Source organism: Protomyctophum parallelum, assembly GCF_964188405.1.
Source record: "Protomyctophum parallelum genome assembly, chromosome: 10".
In the NCBI taxonomy this organism is placed as follows: Eukaryota; Metazoa; Chordata; class Actinopteri; order Myctophiformes; family Myctophidae; genus Protomyctophum; species Protomyctophum parallelum.
This window is the reverse complement of record NC_139704.1, coordinates 44,618,406-44,629,779: the sequence shown is the minus strand read 5'-3', so window position 1 is coordinate 44,629,779 and position 11,374 is coordinate 44,618,406. Positions and strand designations below refer to the sequence as shown.

General features: G+C 41.1%; 1 protein-coding gene across 1 annotated transcript in view; it reads right to left on the bottom strand.

Annotated features, from left to right (window-relative positions):
- The window catches only part of col19a1 (collagen, type XIX, alpha 1), a gene marked incomplete at its 3' end in the record, with an annotated part of 238,354 nt that overhangs the window by 180,526 nt on the left and 46,454 nt on the right, over positions 1-11,374 (bottom strand). The window contains exon 11 of the mRNA XM_083775052.1: positions 495-542. Within this exon, the coding sequence (XP_083631178.1) occupies positions 495-542 (48 nt within the window). The remainder of the gene's footprint in view (positions 1-494; positions 543-11,374) is intronic.

Here is an 11,374-nt window from a genome sequence, read left to right as displayed (position 1 = left end):
AGTAAGTACACCTACAGATTTTGTTCAAACATCACGCAGATTGGTACACAGTCATTCTCTCTAGAGCCATTCAACGAAAGGTGTTTTTCAGATTTTTTTTTCAGACTCCATCCTGATTGGCTATGATTGGCTTCCAAAGTTTGCAGGAGTGCACACACACACACACACACACGTGGGCGGCGGTGGCTCAGGGGTAGAGTGCCTGGATGGTAACCGTAAGGTTGCCAGTTCGAACCCGGGCTCCCCCAGAGTTACTGTCAAAGTGTCCTTGAGCAAGAGACACTGAACCCCTAATTGCTCCCGATGTGCTGGTTGTTGGTGCCTTGCATGGTTTCCGCTGCCATCAGTGTATGAATGTGTGTGTGAATGGGTGAATGTAATGCACAATCTCTGTAAAGCGCCTTGGATAAAGGCGCTATATAAATGCACCATTTACCATTTACACACACTTGTTACACTTATACATGTTTGAATTGAACACGGGGGCACCATACCTTCTTCAAAGTGATGCCTGAAGACCCGTCCTGCCCCGTTGTGTCTCCCTGTGAAGGACAGCATTCAGAAGAGAACGGTTAGTGAAAGGTCTCTCGTTTACACACTAGTCAGTGGCTTCGTTTTCAGATGAACAGCCATGTTGCTGCTGCTGCTACAGCTGTTCTGCGGTGCTGTCCGACACGGTGACTCAGCAGCTGCACAATGGGCATATAACGTTTCCCTTCAGGAGGAGGAAAGGGCTATACACATAAAACATGCACAGTAAACTACTCTGTTTCATCAATGTCGATGCATGAAATGCTACGAAAATACAGGAAACTAGAAAAAGTGCCCTTCTGGGCACAGGTCTCCACCAGGAGGATAGGAATATTTAGGAGTAATATAAACATGTTTTTTGTTTGTTTGTTCCAATCTTTGCCAATCAGGATGGAATATGGGAAATGGTGCAGATCCGTGTTGATGGCACGCATGCACAATCCACCTGTTGGTGGCGCTATAACAGGGCAATGTGAAATGGGTGGGCTATATTCCTCAGCCTAGTAGGAAAGTGCGTGAAAGATTTCACGTGAAATTGCACGCTGCGTTCATGATTTGAGGTTTTTTGTTCAAAACAGGCCAATCCTGCAAAATTTGAAAGCCAATGTTAGCCAATTAGGATGGAATATGAAATATCAGACACATCCGTCTTGAGCACATGACCTTGGAGATACTGTGTAACGATTTGCGGGATTTTTGGACAAAATCTGTAGGTGTACTGTGCAAAAACTTGTTATGCACAAAGCGGCCTCCTGGTGGCGCTATAACAGGCCGTTCTGGAAATTTTGGGGCAGAGGTTCATCGTTGGCATCCAGGGAGTGTGTGTGCAAAATGTGGCATCGACCGGGTTAACGTTGGCCGAGATTAGCTTCTAACGGACGGACGGACGGACACACGGACACACGGACGGACGGACGGAGTGCAAAACATACTCTCTCCCCATGCCTTCGGCCTGGTGGAGACAATGACAGAAAGACGACAAAACAAGAAATTAAAGGAAAATGACAGGAGAGGAAAGGAAATGACTGAAAAGGACAGTATAGCGCGCCACCGAGTGGCGCGCTATGAGCTTGTAGGTCTGCTATTTTTGAAAATTCGTGAAAATGTCCCTCAAATTTGAAATATATCTTTTCAGAACTCTCCATGGAGAAGTAAAACTAGGTTCACATTTAAGACCATGCAGAGAGATACAGTATGAACTCTCACAATACTATGCATTAAATGAGTCTGGACAATGTGTCTATAGTCTTCTATATTTTAGATGGCCCCGACATTTGATCTTCATAAGATAGACATTATTCTTCAAAGGGAGTGGGGGGTAATTGTCCTCCCAGCCAGGTGCAGCATAACGAACAGCAGATAAGACATACTGCCATCCACGAGGCCCCCCCAATTACATTGCATCGATCCTATTTGTTCAAGGCTGCAGTGTTATGCATTCACCGCTGCTGTCATTCATAGAGGAAAAGATAAAAACCCTCACACAAAGCACTATAGTGCATATGGGGGAATGTATATTTTATAGCGCTGCCATAAATTCAGCCTGGCCTCCATTTGAAATTCCTATTCATAGCCATCGACACACAAACCCCTTTTTTCCGAGAAGGCAATCACAATTTACCACCCGGTAAATGTAATATGAACAATGGAACGTTTTGACAGCTAAGACTAACCCATTCTGACCTGAGATCAGATTCATACGAGGTTTCCACTGGACACACACTGGTCTGATTAACCCATTCTGACCTGAGATCAGATTCTAGAAATGTCAGTCGCTCTTCGATTTTTCAAAAATAGCAGACCTACAAGCTTGTAGATCTGCTATTTTTAAATAGATAAAACATAACATGATGCCAACACCAAAATGGGTGCCCGGTCAGAATGGACTAAACTCAGTGTTAGGGGTGGTGATAAACCGTCTCGACTAAAAATTCGGGGGCAGTTTTTCATTTTGGGTGGATACAATAAGTGACAAATTGAATTAGTAATAGAAATAATACTGTCTGCAGACTATATCACGCTCCCTTAGTGTACCAAGGTTACCTCCAATGTACCTTGGGAGGAAATTGAATTATAAAAAAAAAAAAATCAGGGTACCTTGGTAATTAAATAAATACACTTTGGAGCATGATCTATCTAGCAGTGTGTGTGGACTCTTCGGTATGTTTTCAATTTCTTGAAAAGTCCAACACCTGGGATTTTATCGTTTTGGATGTGTGTGCTTTGTGACCCTTTCGCAAATTGAATTAGAGACAGTTAATTGAATACACAAGCTATGAGGGCAGCTAGACATTTGTAATAGATGCACACAAATATATATAAATATATATATATATATATATATCTACTGTAGTGTATTGTAGGAAGAAACAATTTTAATTTCACCATCATTGTGCCTCTGTGTTTTCTTGTATTCAAGGCTGTAAATCTAGTGATACTCCAGGTTTATGTGTGAGGCGGCACAAAATGGATTTCCTTTCAAGCAGGCTGCATTCTTATAACCCACTACTTATCTGTTTAACACATCCTGACCTGAGATCAGATTCATACGACGTTTCCACTGGGACACACACACTGGTCTGATGAACCCATTCTGACCTGAGATCAGATTCTAAAAAAATGTCAGTCGTTCTTTCGATTTTTCAAAAAATAGCAGACCTACAAGCTCGTATCGCGCCACTCGGTGGCGCGATATGAGCTTGTAGATCTGCTATTTTTAAATAGCTATAAAGCACGACATGATTTGCTGACACCAAAATGGGTTCCCGTTCAGAATGGGTTAATTTCCTGGGGGACCCCCTGGATTAATCATAGCGGTTTTAATCCCCTTTGCAGTGAATTAGAATCCTCTGTCCAACTTTCACACTGTAATGGCTGGATACTAGTATGTGTACTGTTACTGTATGATGGAGTAACACAGCCATTGTAATCCCCGTAGACCTTTCCCCAAAAAAGGCTTCTCATGTAGGTCATGGCGCCTGGCCTTCAGTTATTATTATCCCATTCTGAACGGGCACCCATTTTGGTGTCAGCATCATGTTATGCTTTATCTATTGAAAAATAGCAGATCTACAAGCTCATATCGCGCCACCGAGTGGCACGCTACGAGCTTGTAGGTCTGCCATTTTTGAAAAATCGAAGAACGACTGACATTTTTAGAATCTGATCTCGGGTCAGAATGGGTTCATCAGACCAGTGTGTGTCCAGTGGAAAACCTCGTATGAATCTGATCTCAGGTCAGAATGGGTTATGCATGCCTTTAACCCGTTTAAGACTGGAGGCTGATTCCGTTTTCTAAAATGTCGCCGTTTTATTTTTATTTTTATTCCAGGGACCCCCCCCCCCCCCCCCCCAATAGAAAATGTTTGCTTTTTTTTGCTTTTGCTTTTTTGCTTGATTTTTGAATTGGCAAAGTATAATTAATATATAATATAATATGACTAAAGTGGTTAAAATGATTAGGGACCCTCTGATACACTCCTCGGACCCCACTTTGAGAACCAATGTGCTATAAGGCTAAAATCTAAAATGACACAGATGCTTTCTCGGTTTGAAAGGATTAAATGCTCTAAACTGTAGAGAGATGCCTTTGGTTAATCTTGACAAAGTCAAATTAATTTGTAATTAATAGAGAAAGGTTATACCCGGTGTTTCGGCGACTAATTTATAAACAGATTAAGGATCTGTTAAAATGAAACTGCCAGTGACTGAACATTTTTATGAGACTTGTCTTATTAACCCATTCTGAACGGGCACCCATTTTGGTGTTAGCATCATGTTATGCTTTAGCTATTTAAAAATAGAAGAGCGACTGACATTTTTAGAATCTGATCTCAGGTCAGAATGGGTTCATCAGACCAGTGTGTGTCCGGCGGAAACCTCGTATGAATCTGATCCCAGTCAGAATGGGTTAACCAGTTTAAACCTATAGTGTGTCCCTATAGAGCGTCGCAGTCCCTCCCCCTTTCAGAACAACGAGTGGCCCAGGAAATGGTTCTCCATTAATTTTCTCCATAGGCTTTTCTTAAAGTATTTATTTAAAGACGGTTACGCCGCGGACAAAGCCAACTCGGATCGTGACAAATCATGAAAATGAACACAATGTTTTGGGCCGATCAAATAATTTATAAGAAGAAAAACAAAAAAAGTGTTGTAATAACCTGCCGTTTTTTTCTACTTTCTAATTATTTGTTTGGCCCAAAACATTGTGTTCATTGTCATGATTTGTCACGACAAAGAGTTGTCTTTGTCCGCGGCGTAAACGTCTTTAGATAAATACTTTCTGAAAAATCTATGAGGAAAATGAACGGCGATTTCTTTTCCGGGTCTCTCGAGGGGGCGGGACTGCGACGCTCGACGCTAGAGGGTACTGTATGCGCGTGACATCATCATCATACCCAGAAGTTATGCGGGAACGCCTACTGAGTGGCCAAAAAAAAGACTTTCTGGCCTTGACAGCCCACACATCCAAACAGAAGTCATATCTGATTGAATTAAACAACATTTAACACAATTAAGACAAAACACGTGTGAGCACGTCATAAGGATCCCGAAATATTGGTGCCTACGACGTCTGTGGACGTCCTAGCGACGTCCCAGCGACGCGGGGCGAGATAAGAATATTCCGAATTTTTCCTATTTTTTTTTTTGGCATTTGCTTTTCGCTTGCCGTATGCTAACGCTCAGTGCAACTATTAGCTTGTCATTGACTCCCATGTTAGCGCGGCGGAAAGAATGACTCGTATCTCCTAATCCAGGGCGCTCTCCGTGGTGATGAATGGATCGATATGCTGGCGCTTCATTTCTGCTCCTCATCCGTCTCTCCCGCAAAATATGAACGCTTTTTGGAGCGTAAAAAAATATATTAAGATGATCGGAGATCTGAGGTCTCTTTGTAAAGTCAACTTTTTTAGGCAAGTGTTTCCGGTTCATGGCTTTCAAAGTAAAAGCGATCAGACAACTCTGGCACTCTATAGCCTTTATTTTGAAGGCACTTCCGGCACTAAATGGGTTTAACAACGTTATACTCACTTTGCCACTGACCTTGCCACTTGGGTTTGCCTCTCACTGTATGCATGCGCATAAAGTGATTCATGCTATGTGGGCAAAGTCATCGGGTATAACAATACAGGGCTCGAGATTAACGGCGTCCCGACGTCCCGGGGACGGTAAAATATCTATTTGGGACTTAAATTTATCTCATTCGGGACGGTTTCGGGACGAGAGGAGTTTTTACACTGAAAATGCGCATTTCGTGTGCAGCGATGAGCAGCATGAGACCAGCAGCGCTGCCAGCGCCGTCAGTCAGACAGTTGACAACAACGAACGCACACACCATCATTCACCTAGGAATTATATTGCTTTTGCCCCGTGGATGGGACATTTAGATTTAAAGGTATATTCAGTGATTTCACTTAATTCAAATATCACTTATCTTTTTGTTTTGTTGTGATAATCCTCTCTACTATAGAGTGTGCTGACCATATAAGGAGTTCCTCCCTGTCCCCAGTTAACCCCTGGGGGTCAAAAAACCTTAGGTTTCGTTTTTGACTCTCTATCCTGATTGGACGAAAGGCTGGGTCCCACAGCCAAAAACGAAACATAAGGTTTTTTGAGTGAAATCACTGAATATAACTTTAAAGATTTAGATTTAGATAGGTTGGAAGCATGGATTAAACCATGGTTGTGTGCTACAGAAAGGTTCCATAGGGACATGGAGCTACACTACACCAACGTTTAACGTTAGCTTCCATGCTAGGCTTGCTAGCTGGCATCGACATTAAATAATATGTTGGTATATATCCTCTGAAGCAACAGATGTTTTCTAATGCTCAGATTGTTCTGGAAATGCTGCCCCAACACTGGAATGCACACCCCAAAACGCTCTCATTCCACAGTTTTTATTGTTGATTTATTGATTCCTTCGTCTTAGTATTCCCCCTAATAAAGTTGTTTTTATTTGTTTTCTCATGCCACCCATCATGTAATAGACATTTGAGTATTCATAGACTACCTGCATTGGTAGTCTGTTGGTCTTGATCAAGTAGCCTACACCAACGTTTTATAAGCTACTGTAGTCACTATTCATTGATTCACTGGTACACCAAAATAACAATCCATTTGAAAATAAATATCACTGTTCTCAGGTCGAATATTGATATGCGATTAAAATGTGATTAATTTAGATTAATTAATTACAAAGCCTCTGATTAATTCGATTAACATTTTTAACCAAGCCCTATTTTTCATCTGGGAGCATTTTGACTGAAAAGAAACATGACCCCAAACAAATAATGTACTGCATGTATTCAATACATGCAGTACATTATTTGTTTGGCTTAATTGTATTTCTATTACAATTACAATTTGAGTGGTGCTTTTTTTGTACTTTTTTTTCCCCGGGACGGTATACATTTACTTCGGGGCGGTTCAAATTGTATTTTGGGACGGTTCCGGGACGGTGGTGAAAAAAGTTAGTCTGGAGCCCTGTAACAATAGCTGATCTACAAGCTCAAGCTGCTGTACTTGTACTGTAGATATAGGCTATTTTTGGTTTGAGAGATTTGGTGTATACAGTGAAGAAATGAAGAGACCTAGGCTAGGATAGACCCCTGCTTGGACAACACCGGCCAATATAGGGTTTAAGTGGTTCATAGTAATTTGTTTTGAGTATGTTACCTTCATTTGACGTGATTATTTAAGTATGCAGTGCTGCAAGATAGACATGGCCAAAGCATGTCCGGGGGTCCCCAGCGAAAAAACTTTGAGAACCTCCTGGTTTAAAATATTGTACAGATGGCCAAGAATCAATTGCTATTCTTCAGCTAATCTTCCAGTGCTTTAATCAGACCAGTGTGTGTCCAGTGGAAACTTCGTATGAATCTGATCTCAGGTCAGAATGGGTTCATCAGACCAGTGTGTGTCCGGCGGAAACCTTGTATGAATCTGATCTCAGGTCAGAATGGGTTAATAATAGTGGTGGTGCATGAACACATATCCCACCAGGCACAATGTGGGACAACCGTTTCAGTTAATCGTCATTACCTTATTCTACTGTCATAAGGAAATGTCTCCAAACAGCAGGCTGTTTCGCTCTGGAGAATCAGGAATGTAGGTCATCCGCGCGTTTAAACCATTCTGACCTGAGATCAGATTCATACGAGGTTTCCGCCGGACACACACTGGTCTGATGAACCCATTCTGACCTGAGATCAGATTAAAAAAATGTCAGTCGCTCTTCGATTTTTCAAAAATAGCAGACCTACAAGCTCGTATCGCGCCACTCGGTGGCGCGATATGAGCTTGTAGATCTGCTATTTTTAAATAGCTAAAGCACGACATGATGCCGACACCAAAATGGGTGCACGGTCAGAATGCGTTAAACCAGTCATCAAACTTTCATGAACGTTTAAATACAATGAATGAAAAGATAAACTGCAAATATCATCCAAAAGTAAACTGGGGGTATTTTTGGATGCACATTCCACAACTTTGCGATACCCATGAAGTTAATGGATAAAAATTTGGATAATAAATCCATCTGGAATATATATCATCATAAGAATTTGCCTTTCATAATAATATTCCACCCAGTAGTCTATGTTTCGTACAGTATGTTCTGTTCTACATTTGTGTAATGCAGATCTTGGCGATGGTTGTTGTGACGATCAGATTAACGCCTGGCACGCTTTCTTTGAACCGTTTCTGCTATGCATTATTGCTAACATCTGCATTACAGATTCAGAAAAGGTTATATGCAAATGTGAGCAAATTGCTGGATCACAACTGTGATTTAAATCTGTGCTTGTATTTTCGCAGCGCTCTGCAAGATGATAGCCCCCCGAACATAGGGTGGGTGTGTGTGTGTGTGTGTGTGTGTGTGTGTGTGTGTGTGTGTGTGTGTGTGTGTGTGTGTGTGTGTACTGGGTGTCTTTTTAATGGTGTGCTCAGTACTTTTTAAAGTATTTAACATAATGGAAGACAATGGGGCTGTGTATTCAGTAATAAAGAAGAAACGTGTCCACATTGGAGCCATGTTGTTTATGTGAATCCCAAGATCCACATAATTAGATTATTCTTGCGTGTACATTTTCAACACACCTCTATAACTGTGAAACATATTTTTGTAGTCTGTACAGTAGGCCTACAGATCATGTTTTACCCTCAACTTCATTGATTCAGTGTTCAGGGCCCATAATAGGATTTGATATGAGTTCTGTTGTGCAGTAAGTAAATAAAATGTGTCAAGTATTGATTTGTTGAAGAGCTGAAATTAGATTTCAGGTGTAAGAGGGATGAGTGAGGCAGTGACTCATATCAGCGCCGCAGACTGCTCCGATGAAATAATAAGAGTAGAAAACTAAAACCACGTCTCTCACGCTGTAAAGACCGTTCAAAACACCTTCCATTGTAAAGTTAACACATTCTGACCTGAGATCAGATTCTCTATAAATGTCTTCTACATCCTGACAGTTTTTCTGAAAAAGCTATGTTTCTATGTCAGTCGTTCTTCGACTTTTCAAAAATAGCAGACCTACAAGCTCGTAGCGTGCCACTCGGTGGCGCGATATGAGCTTGTAGATCTGCTATTTTTCAATAGCTAAAGCATAAGATAATGCTAACACCAAAAGGGGTTCCCGCCCCAAAATGGGTTAACGCAGCGCTAGCACGGCTGCCCCATTCAATTCAATGATATATTTTATGTTGACTGCATGCTTTCTGCTGTACACTAGGTGATGTTTGCAGAAGATGCATTAATAAGGGATGTTTGTTTAAGCGCGCTTGAGGCTTCAGGTCATTTTGCACGGGATTGCTTCGCCATTTCGTCGACGTCACGCAGAAACCTTGTACTGTACATCGAAATCCATTACTTTAAATGGAAATAGACATAGTCCCCCATATATGGGGACTAGGTTGGTCTCCCCTTGTCTGATAAATGTTTTTATGTGATGTATTCCCATGCTTTTGTTCTTGCTTAAATGTAAGTCTGCTAAATGCCTAAATTGTAAATTGTAAATTGTGATGAGGTCAGCACTTTTTGGGCAAGTGGCTATGGCCAGATTTAACCCAAGGAGTGTTCTTCAGAATCATAGAGTTATATATCTATAGAGAAGACACCCGAGTTCTCCTCCCATCCACTTGCATTAAGTTGCTCAAAAGCGCAATAGAGCCTCCACTGCAGATATGATTTAGTCACAAGCTCTTTCCGTTGGTTAAATATTTATAAAAAAACACTTTAACTTGGCATCCCTATATTGGGCATAGGTTAAAAAAAAAAAATCAAGATTCAAGAATAGTGAAAATAGAATAACTACAAACTCGCAACTTCACAACCTTTCTGTTTGCCGTAGCCTTTGATTGAGTTACTTTCTTTTTTTTGCACTGAAATTGTCGTTATTTTTACTTCTTTAGTTTTGTGCATCCTACTGTATAATGTCACTGTATATAATTGTGTTTCCTTGATTAATAATTTTCTCTTCCACGTTTGACATGAATGGGAATGTGCAGCGTTCTATATTCCAGCGTCCAGTCACGCACGCACGCACGCACACACTTGACTACACTACAGTATTTGATTTTGTTTAAGGAAATGATTCATGTTGCATGTTTTATGTTGTGTTTATAAGGCTTTGCAATGAAATGGAGCGTATGTGTTCAAAAGATCAGGCTTAAGAGCAGGTTTATTTAGATCATCTTGATTGATTGATTGATTGATTGATATATTGATTGATTGATTAATTGATTAGTCAATCAATCAGTTATACAATATTCTAGTTATTCAGTCACTCACTAATAGTCACTATTATCTACCACATTGTTATTTGTTCACTCACTATATCTACCACATGTCTCACACACAGTTAATTAGACACAATTTAACCCATTCTGACCGGGCACCCATTTTGGTGTCAGCATCATGTTGTGCTTTAGCTATTGAAAAATAGCAGATCTACAAGCTCATAGCGCGCCACCGAGTGGCGCGATATGAGCTTGTAGGTCTGCTATTTTGAAAAATCGAAGACACTTTTAGAATCTGATCTCAGGTCAGAATGGGTTAATAACGAAACTGTCAGGATGTTATAGACATTTTTAGAATCTGATCTCTGGTCAGAATGGGTTAAACACATATCACAACTTCCTACAGTATATGAGCATGAAATAATGCACAATAAACAAAAGGCGCCAGTGTGACCTCACTGGCCTAATTGCTGATGGGGAGACATTTGTCTTCCTCCAGGCTGCAGCTGGAAAACCACAACGAGGCACCAAGCAACGAGGCACAGCGCACACTTAACCTTATCACAAAATGCTCAAAACGTCTGAAGCTAAAATAAATAATGCAAAGTTTTTAAGACTTGCCTTGGTGCTGTTTATACTAGGATTAATGAAAAGCGGAGGAAGCTACTTCAGTCTGGTGGTGTGTCTGTGAATTAGGGTGTTTGTGGTCCTGGTGGAAATATCATCAAACACAATTTGACTTTAACAAACTTATTATGTGGACAGTTACAGAAATAGACCCAAGTCCCATTCCACAGCGGCTTAGGTCCTATAGGTACAATGATTGAATGCACCGTGTAGCTGTTTGTGCCTTCCAGGAATTACAGAGCTCCCAAAAAAACAGAAAGTCTAACGGTAGCCCTGAAAACGTCTTAATCCCCAAGACCACATCATGGTAATTAGGCCACTGACCCCAAAAGCCATCTGGTTTTAATGGGCATACCACCACCTGTTCGTCATCAGGAATTCAATTCATAGGCACAACAGCTGTAGCAATAGCCGTGTAGCACATGTTTTACCTTCGTTCACCTAGCATAGACTGTTTGAAGTTCACGCACAGTATGGG